Source organism: Sarcophilus harrisii, chromosome 2 (genome assembly GCF_902635505.1).
Source record: "Sarcophilus harrisii chromosome 2, mSarHar1.11, whole genome shotgun sequence".
NCBI lineage: Eukaryota > Metazoa > Chordata > Mammalia > Dasyuromorphia > Dasyuridae > Sarcophilus > Sarcophilus harrisii.
The window spans coordinates 149131282-149158345 of record NC_045427.1 but is presented as its reverse complement, the minus strand read 5'-3'; the positions used below and the strand labels follow the sequence as shown (position 1 = coordinate 149158345).

The following is a 27064-nucleotide window of genomic DNA, read 5'->3' as shown; positions in this document are numbered from 1 at the left end:
ATCATGAAGATGAATTAGTGCCTGTTTTCCTACCTTCCAATTGTTTGATCATACACTCTTAGAATTAATCCAAAGAGGAAGGTGAGTAATGCCTTCCAGGAAACCCTAACACTTAACTTTGGAGACTTGTTTCAAAGGGAACATGCTTAAAGTTGTGAAATGCTGTGTGTAAGAATTTGTGACAGAAAACTGATCAGAAGGGTTAGAGCTATGAACACCTTTCCAGAATGGTTTTGACCCTAGTTAAGAAGTAAAAATGAATTGAAAAAATTGTTTACTCAAGCATGTGAAAGGATACTGAAGTCAGAAAAAGTAGCAGTCAATATGTATAGTTAAGGATGGTTTCTAATTAAACAAGAAGTTCTATTATCATCCTATGGTGTTTCTTTTACTTTTGATCTTGCTTTGATTTTTAGCTTTTCAAATAAAGTATTATTAATACTAGTTAATACTTTTATGTTCCGCTTCTTTAAATAAATGTTCTTATTGGTAGAAAATGAACTAATTAGCAGCCCTGTAATCAGGAGGATCTGAATTCAAATGTGGCTTCAGACACAACACTTCCTAGCTATGTGACCCTAAGTAAGTCACTTAATCCCAATTGCCTCAGCAAAAAAAAAAAGAAAGAAAGAAACTAATGTCTTTCAGATTATATGCTTATGGAAAGACTAGCTGTAAAGACCATGACACTAAATCCAAAGTAGCATATTCTGATTGCAAGCAGAGTTAACTAAGAAGGCATATATCCCCTTATAAAGCTAAGATTAAGATTATATTTTGATTATTTCTATTTTAAAAGTTTGCACTTAGTTTTGGAGACCTTGAAAACATTTCAGGCCTCATTCCATAAGTGATTATTAATCAACGTGAAAATTGATATTTTTTTTCTGTATTTCTATTTTACAGCTCTGAAGAACTATTTAACTCTGGCGCATTAAGAAATCAGTTATTAAAGCATGTTTCTGCCTTAAAAAAACACAATATCTCTCTCAAAGAAGAAGTTGCCAAAATGTTTGAAGTCTTATTAGCTGAGAACAGTGACCAAAGTTCTACGGTTAGTAATTTTTGTAATTTTTTAATACTATGCTATTATTCATTTTGGAGCAATATCTAATGTCCTCGAGAACTACAATGTAAAGGAAAACAATCAGATATCTTCAGCAAAGGTTTTCAAAGGTTATAGAAGCCTTTGTGTTGCATTTTATACTCTAGAAGTCCAGCTCTTCACATAGTAGTGACACAGGTCTTTGTGATAGATTGTCTGATACAACCATTTGTTTACAGGGAGCTAATAGTAGGTATTGCTCTTCTGAAACTCTGAGGATGATATAGAACACAATTTAAAAACTGATCTTCTCAGTAGAGTGTAGAGGTTTCTTTCTGCTCTGTAGCTGTTGGTTGGAGAATACAACAGAACTCACGATGACTACCAAAGATATTAAACATTTATAGGACCTAACTTTGGGATTTTCTACCTTTGGGAGGCAAAGGCAGTTAGGTAGCTCAGAAGGTAGAATGCTGGGTCTGGAGTTAGGAAGATCTAATTTCAAATCCAGTCTCAGATTCTTAGTAGCTATATGGACCTAGGCAAGTCATTTTGTCTCTATTTGTCTTATTCTACCAGAGAAGAAAATGGCAAATCATCCCCGCATCTTTGCTTCTGAGTCCTACCCCTGATTATCACCTCTGCACAGCTGACTTCACTATTGGCCCCATGTTAAACAAGTTCAGATGCACTGTCTCTTCCATCAAGTCCCTTGCCCTTTTATACTGTAGAAAGTGTTACCCCTTTCATATTATTTCCATAATCTGCTACCTTTACTCCTTTAAAAAAGGCCATTCACTGCCTAGCCTTAATTACTGACTGGGTGTTGCTTCAGTCAAACTGAGATCTGTTTTAAAAAAAAAACAAAAAACTTAAAGAGGCCAAGGTGTCCTGTTGCATCTAGGGCCATCTCCAATAGTCCTAATGTATATCTGGCCACTGGACCCAGATGACTCCAGAGAAGAAAGTGAGCCTGCTGACTACACAGTCCTCTCTTACTTAAATCCAATTCACTTGCAAATCCTGGCATCATCTCCTTGGTGTCATGGTCCTCTTCAAGAAGGAAGGACAAATTTTGACAACAATATGAAACCATGATGACTTAAGTCCCCTACAAGTTTATATTAAATAATCTCAAATTGAACCCTCCCTGTGGCAAGGGCAATCCTGTTATGTTTCCAATCCATTCACTATCCTCATCCCTCCTCAAATCCCTCTCCCAAGCCTTTTAATTTAAATCTTGTATCATCTTTTGTTGAAAAAATTTAAGTCATTCACTGTGTGCCCTCCTCATTTTGCACCAGTTGTATACTTTCCATGACTCTCATGGCCTATAATCTTTTCTCACATGAAGAGGTAGCCCTTTTCTTTGCTGAGATAAATCTCTCTATATGCATATGTGATTCTATTTCATCCAACCTTCTACCTCTCACTAATTTCTTCCCTATCAATTGGCTGCTTCTCTACAGCCTACAAATATGCCTGTTTTCCCCATACTCAAAAAGCCCCCTAGTCATCTTACATCTTCCCCCTTTTCTCCCCTACTATGTAATTTTACAAACCAGTGGCCTCGTTACTGTTGCTGATACTCAGTATTCCATCTCCAGACTCCATGTGTTTTTACTGCTAATCCTCCAGACCTGGAACTCTCTTCCTCCCCAACTCCATTGCCTGCTTTCCCTGGTTTCCTTCAGATATCTACTAATTCACACCTTTTTGGCTGTGTTGTAGCACCCTTAATAGAATGCTGCACTTGGAATCAGGAACCCCCAAGTTCAAATCCAACCTATGGTATTTACTATCTATGAGACTCTAGTCACTCACTTAATCTCTATTTGTCTCCAGTTCCTTTTCTGAAAAATGAGAAACATACCTCTAAAAATTATAGGAAGATCAAATGAGATAATATTCGGGAAGTTTTTTGCAAACCCTAAAATTCTGTGTAAATGCTTATTATTACCTTCTTCAAGAAACCTTTACCAAATATTTACAAATATATCTGTCTGTTAAGAAGATCTGATGAATATAATTTCTTTCTTTATTGAAGATTTTTTAAAATATAGGTACAATTTTATGTTTTTAGTGGTATGAATTATAAACAATGTATTAAACTGTCTAACATGTTATAGTTTCCCACTCCCCAAAAAAGCCTTTTGCAGTCCTCCTCAATATTCCCTTCCCTCTGAGATTGTATCCTTCATATATTTTGTTTTACCTAATTATTTTCATATTGTCTTCCTCAATAAACACTGAGTTCCTTGAGAATAAGGATTCTATACTTTGCTTGAAATTTTCTTCCCTATCTTATACTGCTTACTAAGCAAAATCTTTCCTGAATCTCTCAGTTCCCAATATTCTACATCTATTCCCTGCCTAGTAATTACCTTGTATTTTAAAAATATTTAGATATGGATATATTGTTATTTACTTATCTTTGAACAGATTGTTTCCTTGTAGTACAGCTAAGCATTTTGATGTCAAGAATTGTTTCAATTTTGCCTTTGTATTCCTTCCTTGCATAATTTCTGGCACATAGTGATGCTTAATAAGTGAATATTGAATTGAAGACAGTCTGCTGAATGATATATTAAATTTTATATTTGCCACATTTGTATAATATTAAATGACATTTTTGTTGGCATGTATTTTACTCTTATTTAAAAAAGATATGTTTGAAATATCAAGTTTCAGTTTATAGACAGAGGAATGGTAACTATTTGTTCCCTGAAGAGATCTTTTAGATTTTTTAAAAGTATTTTCAGTCATATGTTTGATTTTATACCCTTCTTGAGACATGTATTACTACCATTCAGTAGAGAAACAATGAAAAATTAATCAGAATCTCTTTGAAGATCAATGTAGCCTCTTATTCTCTAAAGAGTAATAACTTGTCATAAGTGATCATTTTATCTTTTGTATTGTAATACAATATTGTAATACCTACTAAAGCAAATTTATGACAATTTAATTTTTAAGTTCATTCTATGTATTTTGATTTTTTTATTACATATAAAGTAACTTATTACATAAAAGGATGATATTTCTAAATGATAGCAGCTTGCTGTTTTTCTTCCTTTAAACTTTTCCATTTGCTTTAAACAGTGGTAAGAAAAAAAAAGTGATAATTATGTTTATCCAGTATATATTTCTTTGTTTCCTGTGAATTATTGGCTTAAATCATTACTCATGTGAATAAATAGAAAAATGCTATATCCTAGTATTCTAATGTTAGGTGGAGAAGTTCATTACTTTTTTTAAGGATCTATAAGCTATTAGGTACTATGCTTTATGCTTCTTTAAATTCCAAAAAGAAAATTTAAAACTTCTGTAAAATAACATTTATTAACTTACTTTATTTATAGTCCTTAAGTTTTATTTTATTTGAAATTATTTAAGGAGTTCTTAATAGCAATGTTTTTTTAATTATCAATAATCAGTCAGTCATTAAACATTGACTAAACACCTGCTATATTCCAGGCACTGCATTAAATACTGAAAATAAAAAAAGCAAAAGACAATCCCTTCTCTCCTGGAGCTCATAGTCTAATGGGTATTTAAAATCAGAAGGTCTCTGTACAAACAAGATATATACAAGATAAGTTGGAGATAATCAATAGAAGGCAATAACTTAGGTTTTTTATTCTGTGAAAGAGTAATTCAATACTTATTAACTAATACTAGTAAGTAGCTTAATTTTCTGTATATTTCATTTGACTATAGTAATCAGAAATTTTCTCTTGCATGCAATATGAATTCTAATTTAATTTTTATCTTTCATTTCAATATTGACTTTAGTTAATTTATTTGTTTAACACAATATAAGAACTCATAGTATCTGATGATCATCCAGATTTAAGAATTCTAAAGGAACACTTGATTTTATTTTATGAAGTGAGTGAATACAAAGGTTCATACATTACATTGGCTTTCATTTGATAGTAATCTTTGCTTATTCATTGAGATTTTGTTTTAGTTTATTCCTGAAATTAAGTTCCTTTCATGTGTAATGCCTTATTTCCAAGGTTGTACTAAAAAGTATAGAAAGCAAAATAGAATTTCTTCTCAGGACCTCTTCACCACCACGTACTTAAGTATTAAGGACATTAAATACATGATTGAAACTATTTGGTTCAATGCATTAAAAAAGTTTTTTTTTTTAATATTTTCTTATAGTCCTAGTAATCTTGGGAATGCAAAGTTGTTTATCAAAGTCTTTAGAATTATTATTTATTTTCCTTGATGTGAAATCTCCTCAAAGCAAATGAGAAATATTTTTATAAAGATTATATTGATGGGGCAGTTAGGTGGCACAATGAATAGAGTACTAGTCAGGACAACCTGAATTCAAATCTGGTTTCAGACATTTAACACTTCCTAGCTGTGTAACTCTGGGCAAATCACTTCACTCCAATTGCCTCAGCAGAAAGAAAAGAAAGGAAGCAAGGAAGGAAGGAAGGAAGGGAGGGAAGGAGAGAGAGAGAGAGAGAGAGAGAGAGAGAGAGAGAGAGAGAGAGAGAGAGAGAGAAAGAGTCTATATTGGCTATATTTTTCTTGATAGAACTGCAAATTTACTTTTTATATATTTTGTTTTTACTTACTGGGAAAATGTCTCAAGAATGAAAAACACATATATGAAAAAAAGTGGAAAACAAAAGTAGATATCGCTAAAGTGGGGGAAAGAATAAGACTCCATAATGACATGGTTAGGATCATGTCAACAGAAGACAAAATTACTTAAATCTATTTTGCTTCTCATTTTTCTGCCAAGGAGAATGATCTTTGAAATGAAAAACATGGAACAATAATGGCTAATAGGAAGGTGATCCCCAGCTCAAGAAAGGCAAATAATAGGGGAGAATTAGCAGTTCTTAATGAGTTCAAGTCACAACTTACTAGGGAATTGAAAAAAAAAATGTGATAATTTGATTGCTGAACTGTTGTCAGTAATCTTGAAAAACTTTGTGGAATACTAAAGTGATCCGTATGTGAAGATAGGCATTTTCAGTTTTTTTCAAAAAGAAAAAGTGAATTCTGTAAACTGTTGTGACCTCAAACTTATCATAATGTTTTTGTAGAGTCATAGAAATTACAGTCTATAAAGAATTAAAGATGAATATCATTTAGAAAATTGTTTGGACACATACTATAGATGAGTAAACTCACAGTACATAGCAGAATTATGGCTGGGTATGATAACAAATGTCTATTATTCCTGATAATAGGGAGGCTGAGATTGGTGGATCACTTCAACTAACAAGTTCTGCACTGTTTCCACACTAAGCCCAATACATAATAGAAGTCCTTGGGAATGAGACTCCACCAAGCTGCATAAGGAAAGGGGAACTAATGCAGGTCAGAAATAGAGTATATCAAAGTTCCTGTCCTGGTTGGTAGTGGAAGCAAATTGAATGGATGCTGCACTTCCAACCTGATCAAGACCCAATGTCATCTTCATTATCATCACAACAGGAACAACAACAAAAATTTAGTGCTGTGAATAAGAACTAAAGTAAAGATTGTTATCAAGGAGATATATTATGCAAAAAGAAAAATACTGGTTATATAAGGGAAGTAAGGATAAATCAGTGAACTCATATGTTCCACTGATAATCCTCTTCCATCAAGAAAAATAAAGGAAGGCTCTGAGTATATTGTGACCTTTTTGGTAAGAAGAATAGACCAAAATTGCATAGAATGGGAAGGAATATATGTGTTGCTGTCTGTATCTTTGGAGGAAATTTTCACATCAATGAGATCACAGTTTAAGATCTGAGCATATGATCTACTTGGTAGATAATCTCTAATATAGTTCCCTAAGAATCTATGCTTGGTCCTTTTCTATCTAACATTTTTGTTAATGATTTGAAGAAGGCATAGATGGCATGTTTTTCAAATTTGCAAATGTCAGAAAGCTAGGAGAGATAGCTAATACGTTGGATGATAGACTCAGGATCCAGAAATGGAATATTAAAAGAAAACATATTGTAGAGACAGCTAAAGGGTTATAGGTCTCCAGAAATACATAATTCAAAAATCCTAAATACTTTCATATGAGAAATAATTTAAGAAAATGCCCCCAAAACTTCTGAATACAGAAAAAATGGCAATCAAAATCGTTTACAGCTCAAAAAAAATCTATTTTGCAAATTCTAAGACATATAATTATTTATTATTATATATAATTTAACTATCTTAGTGACAACAACTTCTACATGTGAGCAGAAGAAGAAAGGCTTTTAAAAATAAAGGAAATTTAAATAGGACAGAAATAGGAGAAGAAAATGAATTAATTTATTCTGAAGAGTAGGTAATAAACCCTGCAAACTTAAATGTCATCAGTGAAAAAAGATGGACTTTTAATAAGTGTTTATGATAAATATAATAAAAGAAATGCAATTCAGTCATTCTAATTTATAAAAATACAAACATGAGCAAATTTTTTGTTCTGCAAGCATCCCAGACAATCAAAACACAAGGTCAATAAGGATAGTTACTAAGGACAGAATAAGTAATGAAATAAATTACTCCCAGAAAATGAAAAAGCAAAAGAAAACAAACTAGATAGAGACCTATAAGGTTAAAAGCAACAACTAAAAATAACAGAAAGACCATTAAAATTTTTTTCTCTACAAGTACACCAGGAAAAAAAGGAGAAAGGGGAAGTCATATTTGAAAACGTGGCAGAACAGGACTAAAACACCATGAACTAAAACTTACACCACACCATCTGCCAGTGAAGCAATGTGTTTGGAGTTTTTGTTTGTTGGTTGGTTTTGGTATGAGACCAAAGTTGCAGGGTCGCAGGATGCATAAAAAGGGAGAAAATAGGAAAAATATAGAGGACATTGTGTTATATGCTTTTTTTTAAAAAGTTTTTTTATTATAGCTTTTTATTTACAAGTTATATGCATGAGTAATTTTACAACATTGACAATTGCCAAACCTTTTGTTCCAATTTTTCCCCTCCTTCTCCCCATCCCCTCCCCCGTAATGGTAAGTTGACTAATACAGGTTAAATATGTTAAAGTATAAATTAAATACAATATAAGTATACACATCCTAACAGTTATTTTATGGTACAAAAAGATTCGGACTTTGAAATAGTGTACAATCAACCTGTGAAGGAAATCAAAAATGCAGGAGGACAAAAATATAGGGATTGGGAATTCTATGTAATGTTTCATAGTCATCTCCTAGAGTTCTTTTGCTGGGTGTAGCTAGTTCAATTCATTACTGCTCTATTGGAACTGATTTGGTTCATCTCATTGCTGGAGATGGCCACGTCCATCAGAGTTGATCATCATATAGTATTGTTGTTGAAGTATATAATGATCTCCTGGTACTGCTCTTCTCACTCAGCATCAGTTCATGTAAGTCTCTCCAGGCTTTTCTGAAATCATCCTGCTGGTCATTTCTTACCGAACAATAACATTCCATAATATTCATATACCACAATTTATTCAGCCATTCTCCAGTTGATGGGCATCCACTCAGTTTCCAATTTCTGGCCACTACAAACAGGGCTGCCACAAACATTCGTGCACATACAGGTCCCTGTCCCTTCTAAAAGATCTCTTTGGGATATAAGTCCAATAGTAACACTGCTGGATCAAAGGATATGCACAGTTTGATAACTTTTTGAGCATAATTCCAAATTGTTCTCCAGAATGGCTGGATGTATTCACAATTCTATCAACAATGTATCAGTGTCCCTGTTTTCCTCTATCCCCTCCAACATCCTGCATTATCTTTCCCTGTCATTCTAGCCAATCTGACAGGTGTGTTGTGGTATCTCAGAGTTGTCTTAATTTCTCTGATTAATAATGACGTGGAACCTCTTTTCATATGGCTAGAAATAGTTTCAATTTCTTCGTCTGAGAATTTTCTGTTCATATCTTTTGACCATTTGTCAATTGGTGAATGGCTTGATTTCTTATAAATTAGAGTCAATTCTCTATATATTTTGGAAATGAGGCCTTTATCAGAACTTTTGACTGTAAAAATGTTTTCCCTATTTGCTTAAATCATATCGTTAGTAAACAGTAAGGAGGGAAAGAACTTTTCAGAAGAAAGGCTGTGGGAAAATGGGTGAAATAGGAAAGGAAGTCTCAATTCAGTAATAGGAAGGAGTCCCACTGAAGAAGATTCCCAAGGGGAAGACAAAGATGTTCTATGATGGTGGGGACCTTAGATAGTTCATATTTAAACACTAAAATGAGTAAAATATGCAGGGATTTGTAATTCAGAGAGACCCACTACCTCTGAGAGAGGGTTGTGCCTTCATAAATAGCATTTTACCTCAGGAAAAGTGGAATTAGTTCTTGGAAACAACTAACTATCCAAAAGAGTGGGAAGGATGGACTCATACAAATAGTAAAGAAAAAAGTCATGAAGAAGACATGGGGTAAAAATGGATCTCATGATCAAAGCCACAAAGTTATTAGCCTCACTCAGAGAAAGGGTTGTCAAATAGGAGGACGTGAGAGACTTGAGGTTGAGAGGAAGAAAGCATTTGGGTAGTTTCCTTAAAGTAGAGTAAGCAAAAAAAAAAACTGGAGGGACAAAAATATTGTTTTTAAAGAGGAACAAAAAAAAATCCCTAATATAATTGTGTGTGTGTGTGTGTGTGTGTGTGTGTGCGTGTGTGTGTGTGAGTGTGTGTGTGGCGGGCCACAGATAATGGGGAACCCTGGCCGAGATATACTTCTTATAAGACCTCTTGTAAGGGTTCTTATAAGACCCTGTAGTAAAAGGAACCCTGCTGACAATATGCAGAGTGCTATAGTTATGTAAGGATATTAGGGTATATAAGGCTGAGAGAATTTGAAATAAATGTACTCCATGTTTGACCATCCACGTGAGTCCCAAAGACTTCAAAAACCAAGCACTTGGACTAGTACCGAGATCATCCAGAGAGCTAGTCTGAACTTTACAGATTATATATATATATATATATATATACATACATACATACATACATATATATATATAAATGGATTAAACATCATCAAAGGAAAAACAAAGATTGAATAAGAAAACAAAACTCTATAATCTACTGCTTACAAGAAATATATGTACAGAGTATAAAACAGGATTTTTTTTTCCCCACAGAATGAAAATGAGTGGCTAGAACAAAACTTTCCATGCAACAGTTGTATTCTTCAAAACATATCACCCTATTAGCCAAGAACAAAAACTCACAGCATAAACAAGAAAAGTACATTCATGGTAAAAGAAGATATGGACTATAAACCGATATCATTATTAAATTTATAAACACCAAGTACCTTGCAGTTTATAGCCATTAGCAAAAAATTAACTGAATTATAAGAAAATATGGACAATAATAATGTCATAATAGGAAAATTCATTTTTTTTTTTTTGCAAATCTAAAAATTCAATAGGGAAAAATATGGAATTCAACAAATTTCTGTAGAAACTAGATCTAAAGGATTTATGGTGTCTTCTAAGAGGAACTTCAAAAAAACATACATATATCTCAGCCCCATCTGAAACTTTTGACAAAAAGTGACCCATGTGTTAGGACATAGAGATATCTGAAACAAATAAAGTCATAAATATTAAATACATTATTAATAGAACATAAGTCAAAACAGTAATCAGTTGAAGAACTTAAAACTAAAAAAAAAAACCTATTTTACTGTGAAATTTTTATTTTAGTACTCAGTGAGATAAAACTATATCAACCCTTTTTAATAATTGCAATTGTTTAATTAATGGTTATGTTGTTCATTCTATTATTTTTCATTCCACTACCCCATTACAGGGCATATCTCCTCCTTCCTTGCAGAGAACATTTTTGTTCTCCCCATCTCAAGTCTTTCCTCACTCTAGTCCATCCTCCACTAACTTGCTAAACTAATCTTCCTGCAAGTCCATCATGTGTGTCTGTCTGTCTGTCTGTATCTATTATACACCACATACCATTTAATAAATTGTCACTGAACTTGCCCTGCTAACCCTTAATATATATGTTATATAATTTATAATATAAATATATACATATATACAAAGAGAGGTAAAGCTTTTTATTTTCAAAACATATGCATAATTTTTTGGCATTCACCCTTGCAGAACCTTGGGTACCAATTTTTTTCTCTCTCCTTTCCCCATCTTTCCTCTAGACAGCAAGTAATCCAATATATGTTAAAACGTGCAATTCTTCTATACATATTTCTGCAATTATCTTAATGCACGCAAAAAAATCAAATCAAAAAGAAAAAACCAGAAAGAAAACAAAATGCAAGCAAACAACAACAAAAAAAGGTGAAAATACTGTATTGTGACACATTCTCAGTTCTCACAGTCCTCCCTCTGGGTGCACATGGATCTCTCCATCACAAAACTGTTGGCACTGGCCTGAATCTATGTGATTTATTGTTCCACTTAGCAAAATGGGTTTTCCAACCTTTTCATCCCTCTTCAAATCTTTTATAACTCCCCATACCTTCCACTTTCTCAGATGAAAAACTTGCCATATTTCAATAAAAAACAAAATTTGAGGCCATTTCCTAAGAGCTCTCTCTTCTTTCCTCACCTCACATCTAGATATGTCGCTATCTCTTTCTTTATCTTGTCTCACAGTTTGTCATGGCAAAACTATGTGTGTGTATAAGTGGTTCCAATCTATCCTATCTTTTTCCAGCATATTACCCTTCTATCTTCTCTACTTTCACTAATTTTCATCTCTCTCACTATTAGCTATTTCATTACTGCCTACAAACATGGTCATGTTTCCTCCATCCTTAAAAAAAAGTCCGTCTGGGCTATAAAACTGTGCATAGCCTTTGATTCAGTAGTGGTACTACTGGGTCTATATCCCAAGAAATCATAAAAGAGGGAAAAGTATCCACATGTCAAAAAATGTTTGTAGTAACTCTTTTTGTGGTGTCAGGGAATTAGAAATTGAGTGGATACCTACCAATTGGAGAATATCTGAATAAGTTATGGTATATATTCTAGTCACATTATTGTTCTATAAAAAATGATGAGCAGATTGATTTCTGAAAGGACTGGAAAATCTAACATGAGCTGATGCTGAGTGAAGTGAGCAGAACCAAGAGAACATTGTACACAGTAATAGCAAGATGGTGTGGTGATCAACCATGACAGACTTAGCTCTTCTCAGCACTAAAGTGATCCAAGACTGTTGTGTCCTGCTTTCTAGTGCCCCCAAATTGGGGTAACAAACATATTGTGTTTTATAGAACACTCACACCAGGGTGACAAAACATATAGTCTTAGTGGAGGAGTGATTAGGCGAGACTCCTGAGGATGGTTTAAATATGGAGATCATTTATTCCAAGTTCTCACACCCTTATACCCTTATATAACCAAAGCAATACTGCACATGTGCTAAGTATATACTGTGCACGTGGAACTGCATAAACAACTTGCTGTCGTATACGTAGTTTGCCACCTAGTATCACTCTTTGCCACCTAGTATCACTCTGCTTCAATCACAACACAGGTTGTCACCACTCCCTGATTTCTTAGGAGAGATGGGGAGCCGAACTAGACACTGTTAACAGGTTCCTCTGGGCTGAAGGGTCTTATACCTCACCCAGAGTTCCCCTACTATCCATAGCCCTCTACACAAGACAATTCCAGTAGCCTTAGGATGAAAAAGGCCATTAACATTCAGAGGAAAAACTATGGAGACTGAATGCATATCAAAGCATACTATTTTCACCTTTTGGGGGAAGAGAGATGCTTTTTCTTTCTCATGATTTTTCTGATTTGTTCTGATTTTTTTCCACAACATGATTAATATTGAAATATGTTTAAAATGATTGTACATGTATAATCTCTATTGGATTACTTGCTGCCTTGGGGAGGGAGAAAAAAAATTGGGAACTTAAAATCTTAGAAATGTGAATGTTGAAAACTATCTTTATATGTGATTTTAAAAAATAAAATCCTATTAAGAGATCAAATAAACCAAAAAAAGCCACATCTCTGATTCATCTATCCAATGTTAGCTATTGATCCATATTTCTCTTCACTTTTATAACTAGATTCTTGAGGAAAATTGTCTCAAATAGGTTCTACTTTCTTTTCTATCATTTGCCTTCTAGCTGTGTAGTATCTTTCAACCAAAGGTACTCTTTCCAAAGTTACCAATGATCTATTAATTGCCATATCAAATAAATTTTCTCAGTCTCTTTCCTTCTTGACTTCTCTGTAGCCTTGGACACTACCAATTAGCCTCATATTCACAATACTCTTTTTTTCCCCTAGGTTTTAATAATACCGATGCATTCTGGTTGTTCTACCTATCTGACCATTCCTTCTCTGGGTCTTTTGTTGGATCTTCAGAACACTAACCATGAGTGTTCTCCAATATTCTTTCCATAGCCCTCCAGCTCCCATCTTTGGGATGATGATTCTCAGATCTGCTTATCTGTCCTTAATATCTCTTTTTATCTCCAGTCTCACATCTCCAACTCCAAGAGAGGTTTGGAGAGCCCAGTAAAGGCTTATAAAGAAGCCAGAAAATCCCCAAAGTCTGGTGAGAAATGAGGACTACTGTGTGTGTGTGTGTGTGTGTGTGTGTGTGTGTGTGTGTGTATGTGTGTGTGTGTGTGTATATATATATATCTTATTATACATAGTTGTTTGAATGCTGTCTTCTCCATTAGACCATGAGCTGTTGGAGAACAGGCACTATCTTTTGCCTTTCTTTATATCCCCAGCACTGAACTCTATTAAATACCTATTGATTTGACATTGCTACTTCAGCTATAGAATGCTAGGATTTTGTGAAATATCAAACTCATTTCATAATACATTATTCTAAACTTGATCGTGTATTTAATGAGTTCATTAGAATCCTTGATGATAAGTATGAACTAAAGAGTTCGTACTTACTATAATATGCTGTTGATATTAAAAATATCTTGATAAATTGAAATAGTAGTCACTATCAATAGAATGCTCTATCATCTTATCAAACCATATTCCTTTCCAGTGTACTAATCCCTTGTCTCTCTAAGAGAATGGTCTCATTTCTGTTAGCAGAATCTTTTTGATTGTGACTTTAGGCCACAGCTACTGAGGTACTGTTTAGCAGAAGCAACTGGGACCACTAGAAAGTAGTCTTTGTTTATTTTATATTAATTCAGACCATATATCAAAATATTATTTGCATGGTTTAGACATAAAAAGTCACAGAGGAAACAGAAGAGCAAAGAAGAAATTATCATTCAGTTCTATAGCTAGGATAAGATCTCCTAACTAAACATGGGATAAAGAATAATAGAATATAAAATGAAAATTTTTTGATTATGTTTTTAACAGACATTCTTTTGTTTTAAAGAGCTCACATTTTCTTTCAGATGATTTAGGTTTTGAATACCAGTTCTGTCTTTATTATGAATATGACCTTAGGTGAGTCAAATGCTCTCTCTGCCTGGATTTCCTTATTTGTACAAAGACTAAATAAACTCTCAAATCCTTAGAATAAAAGTTAGGAGGAATAGGGGGAAACTGCAGATAGGTAGATTTAAACTCAGTGTAAGGAATAAACATCCTAATAATTAACCCTATCTAACATTAGAATGGATTGTTTTAGGAGGTATAATCTCCCATACTCTAGAGTCCTTCAGATGAAAACTGAGTAGCTTGTTGGGGATGTTGTTGAATTGTTGAGGATATTATTGAATTGATTCTTCTTCAGATAAAAGTTTTAATAAATGGCCCTTGAGGTCTCCTCCTTTTTAATAATCAATCCCTTTAATCCAGAAATTTAATTTAATACACAATTTAGGTTTCAAAAAGCTTACATGAAAGAAAGAAAGAAAGAAAAATGGGGGCAGCAAGAGTCACAGTAAATAGAGCACCAACCCTGAAGTCAGGACCTGAGTTCAAATCCAGCTTCCAGAATTTAATACTTCTTAACAATAGCTTTGCAAAAAAAGAAAAGGAAAGGGAAAAATAAAGCATGCGGAACATAAACCATAACTATTTTTCAGAAAAAAAATAACATTTTCTAAGCAATTTCATGTCAGATTAAAATGTTATTTTTTTTTTAAATCTAAAAGTGTTACTTCTTAATTGTTAAAGCTAAGAAGCATTAACAGAAAAGTTAGATTATCCAGAATAGACCTTTGCCTATGAGTAGTAACTATAATACAATTAAAAGTAAATATGTAATTGTATTTAACATATACTTTAACATATTTAACATGTATTGGTCTGCCTGCTATCTGGGGGAGCGTTTGGGGGGGTAGGAGAGGAAAAATTGGAACAAAAGGTTTTGCAAGAGTCAATGCTGAAAAATTACCCATGCATATATCTTTGTAAATAAAAAGCTATAATAAAAAAAGTAAATATGTAAACATTTAACTACAGCATTGCCCTTAAAATATAACTGTAAAAGACATTGGTGATTTTTTTTTTTTAGCTTAGCCAGAATTAGTATTTACTGCCTAAGGTAGAATCTGGTATCACCTTCTTTCATTGTTCTGCTAAGAACTTTACCTTAATTAAGCTTCTCTAAGAAATACTAATAATGTTACTATGTTTTTACTTAATCACTACATATTTTTTCAGAGTCATCAACTTTGTAAAATAGTTAGGTTGAGTTTATGTAGATGTGTTAGTCCTTCATCTTCTTCTAAGGAGACCATGCAGTACTGTAGGAAGAATTAAAAATGTAGACTAAAGGAACAGTTCATATCCCATTTCTTCTGCTTAATAGAAATATCAGCTGTCATTTATATAGATTTGCTATATTCAGTGCTTTGCAATTATTATTCCATTCAATCCTCATAACAACCCATGGAGGTAGGGGATATTATTATCCCCACTTTACAGATGAGACAACCAAGGTAACCAAAGTTAAGTTTAAGTGACTTGCTCAAACATGGTCACTTAACTAGTAAGTACCTAAGACTATTTTTGAACTCGGTTCTTCCTGACTCTAAGCTGCTCTATCTTCTGTAAAAGGACCTGCAATACTTAGATCCTGTGTGAGTGTTGGCCCATTATTTAACTTTCTGGGCTCAGCTTCCTTTTTTCTATGGAAAATTAGAAGACTTTGTAGATCCCTTCCAGCTCTATCATTCCACTTCTAAAATTTAATAATCCTATTAAATCTTTCCCCTCATTTAAGGCCTCCATCAACTGCCTCTTTTATTGACTTTCCTAGTTGAAAGTAATTGCTGTCTAGCAGTAGTGTGGGAATAACTTCAGAAACTTAAAAACTGCACTAAAACATTGGGAATATCCCATAGCTACAAAATAAATACAAAGTAATTTCAAGAGAGGAATACTAACAGGCTCAGAAGTGGCCTCTTTAGGAGATTGCACTTGTGGCAAGCTTAAAAAGGACAATAACTTTCAAGAGGCAGAGAAGAAGAGAGTACTCTAAGCCTAGAAGATACTATCTAAAGGTACCAGGACAAGCTAGAACAGCCAGTAGGCTAGTTTGGCTAGAATTAGAACACTGGGAATACCTACAAGTTTGTTATATCAAATGTGAAAATGTATATGAAAGGACTTAGCAAATTATAAAGCACTATATAAATGCCAATCACATTGAAAAATTCAAGGGGAGGAATGATTACTTTGAAGGTATTATCATGTATTAAATAATATCTAATTGGCTCAAAAACCTTATGAGTAAAACTTTTATTTTTAGTTGTTATGAAGACTTGACCAAAAGTCTGTGGGTGCTAACCAAGCATCACCATTGACTATGTGACTTCAGAGTTGAATTTTCCATCTGTAAAATGGGATTAATCAAACTTGTTCTCTACTACTTCTAAGAACCAGATCAGATTTTATATGTAATTACATTTAGAGCTCTTTGAAAGAAAGATAATTTAGAAATACTCTTAAATAGCCCAAGTTAGTTTAGGGGAAAGTATATAAATTTTTACATCTTACATAAAGCTAATAAAGGTTCTCAGTGTAAATAATCTTTTGATTAGTGCATCTCCTTTATAGAGAAGGCTTTTTACAAATTGAAGGTAACTTTTGTAAAGTTTGGGGAGGGCAGTCTTTGAAGAATAGGAAAGGAGAGTCTGATTACCTTTCTCCTAAGTGCCTTTCTCAGTCCAAATCAGCACTAATTTGAGTGATTTTAATTAAGAAGGTATTTTCTTTTTTGCCATTTTGATCCCAAAAAAGTATGTAATAGAAAACCAAGATGGTATGAACTCTCTTTCATTCTGTCTCTCTTTGTCTCTGTGCTTCTCTCCCTTTTCTGTCTCTGCCTCTGTGTGTATCTCAGTTTCAGTTTCAATATATTTGTATATACATAAATATTTTTGATTTGGTAGGGTACTGTGTTCATACACAAGGGAGAACAAACCAATTCAGATTAGAAAATAATAAATACATTAATAACCTTTCTCCAATCTAAATGGCACAATACTGTGTTATAGAAAATATATTCTCAAAATGAAAATAAGATTTTCATTGTTAATGAATTTTCTTGTCAGGGTTGAAGTATGATGTAAAATAATAAGAATTTTAACTTAATTTGAAGATCATTTTTGTTAAATGTCAAGCCCAAAATTATTTTTTAACTGATATATCACAGAGACCAAGGGGAATATGGCAGCAATTTATTTTTATTTCTTTGTGTAAATGTGTGTGTGTTTTAATACTGTAGGCTACAGCATTATTGAAAAAAGCCCTTACAGAAGAGTGTGAAGATAGGTCGTCTATTCACAGTAATGAATCATCTTGCAGCTTGCCATCTATTCTGAATGACAATAGTGAAATAAAGCAAGCAAAACATGTTCAATGGCTTGACAGCATTGGTACAAGGAAACAAGGTAACTATTGTTAAAGGGTCTTTCCTAGCAAAACTGCATTCATTTGATACTGTTTCTCAAGGTATATTTATAAATTAAACATTGAAAACTATAGAGAAGTAACATTCTAATTTTGTTGAATAAATCTTTCAGTTTTGTAGTTCCCTTCTGATAAAAATGTCCCTTTCCATTCTAATAAGAAAAATTAGAGAAATATTAGGGAAATATCCACCAACTTTGTACTATATCCTTTCCCCATCTAAACTGTAAATATTGGATAATAATTTTGCTAAATTTTGAATTTCTGGGGAAAATGGATTTTTTTTTAAGTAAGACTTATTATCTTTTGTGGCCAGAGTTCTTATACAAAAGTAGAAATTTTAAAAAGTAGAAAATATTCCATAAAATGTTATAAAGTATTTTAAGGATCAATTAATTGACTTGCTTCTTTTTACTACCCTGAAATTATTTCTTTCAGCTTACTGTAAGCATTATGTTATTACTTCAGAGCATTTCTCATTAAAGAATGAGTCAAATAATTTAGCTGTGGTACATTTTACTTACAGTAAATGTTCAATTTTTAGTTTCAGAAATTTGTGGTATTCTATTATTAACATTAATAATACTTTTAGTCTAAACCAATTATATTATTTCCAAGATTCTTGTTAGATGTATACTTTTGCTATTGAAAAATAGGGAAAATATGGGTTGTTCTGTGTCTTAATTCTGTCAGAACTTAGGATATTTCCATTGAAGCTTCACAGAAAGAATAGAAATATTTGACTATAAAGTTCACAGTAGGTTTCCTGTTTAAGAACAGTATTGGGTAGTTTAGACCAATAAACAAAAGATAATGAAAGTGAGAAATTAAAGGGAATGGGTCTTGAAAGAAAACAAAACCAGATTGATCAGTGTGACTTTGAAACATGGTGTCTGTTTCATTTTCAGAAGTCACTAGCGCATGTGAAGATGAGAGCAAGGAAGAAAGCTTGATAGAAAAGATTCCTATTACAGGTAAAAGTAATGGTTGCCTAACAGTCTCAAATACAGTATCCCATCTTATTATATAATCAAAATATTCTCTTTCGGGGGATTATGAATCTCACTAACAGTAAATTCAGCTAATACATACTAAGAAGAAAGATTAAACATAATGTCATGAAATAAAAGCTTATGTTAACATAAACTAAGGTTGAAAATGACAGCGTCTTATTTAATTCCTTGTAATCATGAAATAAAAGCTTATGTTAACATAAACTAAGGTTGAAAATGACAGCGTCTTATTTAATTCCTTGTAATCATGTTATACATTTAAACCATGTGAATATCATCTGTCATTTAGCCTTTCAGGTCCTAGTTATCTGTGTTAAAAGGTCAGTCTCCATGGGGAAGATCCAGTAATTATATGGCAAACTACAGATGTTTCTGATTTGATTCTTTTCTTTTCTGTAGTAATTGAATGTGTATCATTAGAATAAGAGTAGGAAAAAAATGTGCTAGACAAGAAGCCATGCTTGTGCCTCAGTTACAAAGCCAGTCTGATAATTTAAAAATTTTAGCAATAAGGTTTCATCAAGCCTTATTAAGATCTCCCTGGAGTAGCTGTATTAACCTTGTTTAGAAGGAATCTGAATGATATCATTACTTTTTTGGTCTTAGGATATCAACAGCATAAATTAGTATTCTGAACAGAGTTCTATTTGTCATACATCTAAATTTACTATTTCCTTATTTTGTAAAGTGGTGCAGTAGTACTTCATTATAAATTCAAAGGTTTGACTTTTAAATATTTATGTAAGCATATATACCATTTTGGATACTGAAACATGCATCTGCATCTATGGTATTTATTTTTTAATAAGTAGAAAAAAATAATAGATTTGCAGCACAATTCATGCCATTTTAATTAATACTTTAAGAAACATGTTCATGATTAACTCTGACTTTCAAAAAATTAATAGAAGTGATTTTATGTAAATTACATTTGCTAATATTTCTTTTGTAATAATGTGTTTTTTTCCTTTTAAAACCTTTATGCTAGAATTATTTTTCATTTCTTTTGAATTTTGATTTGTAGAAAATGCTAATAGGGAAAGGTTCAACTCATTCTCATTAATGGGAGCAAAGGTATGAATAGTACAAAATAGCAAATAATCTAAAAATCATTTTTATTTAGATTTTTACAACATGTGAGAATTTCCATTTGAATGGATAATATGTGATGTTCTAGAAATTTTCTTCAAACAAAATAACAGCACATTACTGGTTTTAGGAAGAGATAGAAAACTATCTAGCTTTCCATTCTTCTCCTTCTTTCATGAGTTCTAAAGTCCTAGATTATTAAACCTAGACTAGACCTTAGAAATTAGTTAACGCTTCCCTCAAAACTATTCCTTGCCAAGAGTAAACTATTATTCCTTAAATTAAATCAAAGTTTACTTTCTGTCATATGCTCCCTTGAGTAAGAAGAAAACAGATGTTTAGGTTTCAGTGTAAACAGATAAAAGGTCATTTGCCAAAAGAAATAAGTAATTACTTAATAAGACTGGATTTTAGTTGTCAACAAATTTGAAAGCAAGGTGAGAATAAACCACAATTCACTTAGTTTATCACTAGATAAACAGTAATTGACAATTTTTTAAAGTGTAGATTTGTGTGTTTGTACTTCTATGTATGTAAATGGCACTTAAAGGTTTACTCACACACATGCACTCACATTTGATTCTGGCAATGTATATATTTAAATGGCTTCCTATTGGAAAACATGTTTTGAGTTTGATATCTTTTTTTTTAAATAAGCTTTTATTGAAAGTTTTTTTCTCAAATCACCACCCCAAGTATCTCCTCCCTCCCTAAGCACCATTTTATGTGACAAATAGTATTTTTTAGAGAAGGAAAAAAAAATAACACAACTAACTGATACATTGAAAAAGTGCAAAAACATGTGCAAAGTTTTGTAACATTTATGGACAACCTCTGACCTCCACAAAAGGGTAGGTTGGGAGTATCTTCTCATATATCTTAAGTTCTGCTTAATCTTAATAATTTTTTACATTTGATTTTTTTTAGTGTAAAACCCTTCTGTTTATATGTTGTAACTGTGTATATATATATTTTTAAGTTTGATAACTGCATTCTTTATCAGTTCATAGAGAACTTTCCATGTTTCTCTCTACATATCACACATTTCTTTTCTTACAGAACAGTAATATGTTCATGGACCACATTTTGTTTAGCAATTCCCCAACTCATGAGCATCAACTTTGTTTCCAATTCTTTACTATCAGAAAAAAATGCTGCTATAAATATTTCATTGTATATGAACTTTCTTCTTTTCCATGGCTTCCTTGGGGCATAAATCTGGTAGTAGAATCTCTGGTTCAAAGGATGTGAACATTTTTGTTTTATTTTTATAACTCCAAAGTGCTTTCCAAAATATTATACATTTCACAGCTCCACCAACAATATATTGATGTGTGCTTATCATTCTACAATTCTTTCAATATTGAGCATTACAATTTGTTATTTTGCCAATTTACAGGATATGAGGTCAAAACTTCAATGTTGTTTTGATTTATATTTCTCTTATTATTAGTGTTTTGGAGCATTCTTCCATATGGCTGTTCAGTTCTTTGGCCTTTGGGAAATGACAACTTGATATTTTTCAAAGATATGTTGGTAATAATTTAACTCTGAACATTTTCTTAATGGTCCAGTATCTCCACAGATAATTTGATTCCTTCATTTTATCTGTATTCCCAGAAATTATTGCAGTTCATGGCACATGATAGACATTTGATAAACATTTATTGATTGATTAGTAAATTGATTGTTTGCCCAATATTTATTGCTTATTATTGAGAGGCTGAGTTGCCTTATGAAATAAATAAGTTTGGAGAATTTCTTGATTTTTTTTCATTTTGTTATAACTGCCATCCTAGTTTTTCTAATTTACAACAATTTTTTCCCTTTTATTAAAGTTAGCTAGATTTTTGGCAGTAAACATTTGTAACTTTCAAGTATATTATATATTTAATTATTTAGTTTGAATAATATTTGATGTTTAAACAGCTTGCAGGTTTACCACACACAGACACACACACACACACACATACACACACACACACACACACACACACACACAAACACTCATGTTCACCTTTGATTCTAGCAAGAATCCTGTCAACTAGATGTTATAGATATTATGATATCTGTTTTAAAGAGATGAGGAAATTGAGGCTTGGAGAGGCTAAATGACTTAACCAGAGTCTCATATTTAACAAGTGTTGAAGGCACAGTTTAAATCCAGATCTTCCTGATGTCAAGTCCAGTTTTCTATCCATTGTGCCACAATGATTTTTTCTTTTACAGTTGCTTTCATTCCTAAATGTTTGTTTATTTATAGTTTGTATATAATGTGTATTCATTGTATTTTTTTGTGTGATTCAGTCCCAAAATTGGGGAATTAGTCACTGGTCATTAGTTAGGCTATCTCAAGTAGATTGCCAGATCCCTGGGTAAATCAAACCCTGTGTTTTTTATATACATTTTATATAAGAAAAATATGACTAAAAACCTCTTTTTGAATTGCCTTAAAGGGAAAGAAGTATCACAAAAAAAAAAAAAAAAAAAAAAAAAAAAAGCACATGCCCCCAAAGAAATGGGTGAAGGGAAAAAATGAGAAGATTGGGCATCTGACTTCAGAACTCTTGATTATATATACATGTATATCTTAGGTTTTATTTAAAATCAAGTGACAGGTACTAACATCTCCATTCCCATTCCTGACTGCTATAGCAAAATAAAAAGCATAGAGTTTGGACTATTACTCTAGGGGTAACTTGTCTCCTACTCTTAAAACCAACTTAGCTATAGAGGAAAAAAAAATCTCTTCCCTTTGTGAACACAATTAATGGTTTTATTAGGAAAGGTATTTACTGATCTATAATAAAGATGTCACTATATATCTAAATACAATCTTATGATACTTAGACAGTCTCTACCCTGAAGTTTCCAGTAAGTTTTTTTAAGAAAACCTTAAAGAAGTTATCACCAAAGCTGATGAAATAGCTACTCTAGATTCTGATAAACATTTGTGAAGACAGAAACTTTTCTCTTTCAAATATTCATCAAATATTTAAAGACACTCTAAGCTTTCTGGACCATAAGCAACATATTTTATTATTTCCAAGAATAGCTTCTTAGAGCTAAAAGGGATCTCAGACATTATACAATCAAATCTATACCTGAACAGTAATTTACTCTTCAATATTCTTAGTAGGCAGATTTCATCTGAAGACCTCTAGTAATAGGGAAATCACTGCTTTCTAAGATAGCTCATTCTCCTTTTGATAAATTTAATTTTTAGGTAATTTTTCCTTATATTCAGCTAACACCTACCTTTGAAACTTGTTTTCATTGCTCCTCATTATGCTTTCTTGCTCAAAGCAGAATAAATTTAATCCTTCTTACTACATATGATAGCTCTTCAGATACTTGGAGATCTCTATTTTGTCTCCTGTAAGCAAAAGGAGATGAGAAAGTGCTATAAGGAATATGTGGTATTTTAGCCAAGCTTAAAAGAATTTGTGGGATTTCAGTTTAACCATCTTTATCCCAGCCCCCGCTATAGAACTCCCATGCACCCTTTAAATCCCAACTCAAAGTTGTCCTTCTACAGAAAAGTTTTTAGAGGAGACAGGACAGAATTGGAACAAGAACTCAAATAGGGAGGTTAAACCTAATGTGAAATAGGAATTCCTCTTTGCAAACAGACAGAAAGAGGAGAAATAGGTAATGATACAGAAAAGTTGTGAGGACTGATAGAAGGGAGCTGAGGGGGAAGTTCATTTTGAACTTAGCCTTCTTAGAGAAGTGAAAGGCCATGTTATCTTTTAGATATTGAGGGTATAGATGTGATTGAAGATTTAGGAGAAAAAGTTTTGGAGAGGTATTGAGGATAAAATACAGGGACAAAAGAAATGGGGAAAAATACTTAGTAAGGTGCAAGAGGAACATTCCTTATGACTGAGCGGGAAGAAAGATAAGACCTCCTGTAGATGATATGGTATTAAATTAGATTTTAAAGGGAATGATAGGAATTTCATAGGAAGAATGGGAAGATAGTTGGGACCACCAATTGAAAACCTACCCATCTCCTTCAAGCATTAACTGAAATAGTATTTCTTCTTGGTGCCATTTCCTTGATTTCTTCTAGACAGAAGCCGTTTCTCCTTCCTATGAGTTATATTCCTTTTATGAACAATCAATCCTCACCTTTTTTATAGTATATTTATTTGTGTATATGTCTAATTTCCTTTCTTCTAGATTGTAAGCTCCTTGAAAGCAGATATCTTTTATCTTTGTGTCCTCCATAGTACCTTGGAAAGTATTGTGCACATAGCAGGTGTTCAGTGTTTATCGCATTGAATTTGGACACACTTGCGTGTATACAGAGGAAATCAACTAGGGGAAGAGTCTAGAAAATAATGTTAATATGGCTGTCATGTAGAAGGAATAGAGATAGCCTATATTGTTTCACAGGGCAAGGCCTAAAACAAATCAGTAGTATTGTAGGAAAATGTTTTTTAGTTTATTATAAGATAGGATGTATAAATTAGAAATAAATAATTAACAGTTAGGATTATCTCATAGTGAAAAGGTATGCCTGAGGAAGTGATAAGTTTCAGAATATACTGACTGCTACCTCCCTCCCATGCCAAGGAAAGGACAGTATGAATGTTCTAGTTCCTCATCACTAATTGTTGGCTTCCCTGTTTTCTTATCTGCCTAACTGACCCAGGGTTTTCAAGAGATTTAAAATTTGGAAACACAACTATCCGTAGTATAACTTTCAGGTACATAAGTCTAAAATTCAGTCACTTATATTCTTTTTTAGTTTGAAGACTTTTGGGAATCCAGAAGGGATTGGATAGAAGAGGGTGAAACCTGATTGCAAGCCAAGTATTTGAAATTCTTTTTTATAAAAAGGATTAGGTGGACTTTTCAGGTACCCAAAAAGACAAATTTAGATTCAATATCTGAAAAACTTCTCAACATCTATAGCAGTTCAAAAATAGAATGTATTGGCCAATAAGATAAAGAGTTCCCTCCCTCTGGAGGTGTAAATGCAAAAGAAGATTCTTGTTCAGGGGTAATTTGGACTAAATGGTCTCCAAAATCCTTCCAGCTCTGATATTCTATAATTTGGTATTTCTTTATATATGAAAAATTTGAGATATAACCGGTTGTTCAGATATAATTAATGATTTCCTCATGCCAAACCTATTATTATTATTATAATCATAGTTCTGTATTTAGTCTACTTTTACAGGGATGCTACATTTTATTTACAGTCCCCTATTTGAAGTTTTGGGAATAGTGAAAGAATGATTAAATTCATCAAAATTTATTAAATACAAGGCATTATTCTTGGTACTAAGAACTGAAAGATGGAAAAATTAGCATAGCCTCTTTTTCAAGGAGATTACAGGGTAAAAATCAGAAGAGCTCAGTGGCACAACAAGATGGTCCACTGACAAGTTGCCAAAGGGATGTAACTTAAGGATCAGTGTGTGTCATGCAAAACGGTCTTCTTGGAGGTAATGCTTTTCTTTTACCTTAGTCCTAGAGCAATGAGTAATGGGGTAAAAGTTTCCAAGTGAAAATTATAGAAGAAAAGTATACTTTATCAGATAATGTGATATTTGTATCATCTCTTCACATCAATTACCTTAAAATAAGGACAGTCCTGTGCACATTTAAAACTTTGAAACTATGTCTCAAATAGTAGAATAATCAGAAAATGTTTTGCTGAGACAGTTTCAACCGGATTAATGTAATTCTTACCAAGCTGATGAAAGCCTCCTTTGAACTATTTCTTACATTAAAATTTTTATTTGTGGTCACAATTTAACTTTGAGTAAGTGAACTTGAATGACTGATTCTAGCAACTGATTCAGTCTCTATTAAGTTTCATCAAGATAAAGAAGTATTAAGGATTTCTTTATAATCTTCCTAAAGTTAAGGTCAGAGTTCTACCTAAATCACTCATTCATCCTGCCAACATTTTTCCCGCTCCACGTGCCCATCCTGGCAAAGCCCTTCTCGGTAAGCTTGATGTGAAAAGGGCCCTCAGCTTTTATCTTGAGAGGATTAATCCTCTGAGAATGTCCATTCAGTTTCTTTTTCTTTGACACTGGTTCACTTGGTCAAGCTGTGTTGAAAGTGGTTCCCTGGCTATGCCATTTCTCCTTGTTATTCCTTGATGAGTCTACATAGTCAAGGTCATATTAGAGTATGTTAGTTCAGAAGCTTGTCTGTTCATCAGATTCAGAAGGGCGCCACTTGGAGTTTTGTGTAATATCTTGGAAAACATTTTGCTTGGGTTTGTTATCACACATGAGAAGGACTTGAAAAATGCAGTATTGAAATAGAGCAAATGTTGGAAAAGGGAGTTTTTTTGTTAACAGAAGTCTACCCATGATAACATTTATCTTTATTTCCTGCTCACTTTCATAGGGCAAAATATATCATTTTTTCCTTTGTAGTTAAGGTTCTCGTTGTGGTACATAGTCAAAACTCTTTTTGGTCTCCCTCTGCCTTCTATTAATCCTCAGGCTAGTATAGACAAGTAGAGACGAACTTATGAGTTAACAAATCTCTTACTGTCCTTGATTATATTCCCTTTGTCAGACTTCTGTAGTTTACATTCAACAGGCTTTAAGCTTCAGGGGCCAAGTGATCTGTCTACATTTTGGCATTACTTTAGATCTTTATAAAATATGTAGAGATGGAGCCCTGGGTCCGGAATCAGGCAGACTTGAATTAAAATACACATCCTCACTTCAAATACTTGAGCAAGTCACTTAATTTGTGTTTGTTTTAGTTTCTTCATCTGTAAATGGGGATAATGATTGGGAGTAATATTAGCACCTACCTCTTGGGATGTTGTGAGGATCAAATGAGAAAATATTTGTAAAGCACTTAGCACAGTGTCTAATAAGCTCTATTACATAAACTGTTATAGCCATCATCATAATTATTATAATTTAGTACATTTCATATATCTATATGTGTGTGTATGCATACACACACACACACACACACACACACACACGCCATTCTCCTTTTTTTGTTTGTTTAAAAGTATTTAAGCAGGTGTACATTTGCATGTAAAAGAGAATAGCAAATGAGAAATTGTGGTTTTTCTAGCTCCTCTTCTTGATACCTT

General features: G+C 32.9%; 1 protein-coding gene across 3 annotated transcripts in view; it reads left to right on the top strand.

Annotated features, from left to right (window-relative positions):
* The window catches only part of KIZ (kizuna centrosomal protein), a 219064-nt gene that overhangs the window by 165194 nt on the left and 26806 nt on the right, over window positions 1-27064 (top strand). For all 3 annotated transcript variants that reach the window (XM_031951038.1, XM_031951039.1, XM_031951040.1), the window contains 3 exons: window positions 907-1054; window positions 17688-17853; window positions 18781-18846. In XM_031951038.1, coding sequence (XP_031806898.1) covers window positions 907-1054; window positions 17688-17853; window positions 18781-18846 — 380 coding nt within the window. The remainder of the gene's footprint in view (window positions 1-906; window positions 1055-17687; window positions 17854-18780; window positions 18847-27064) is intronic.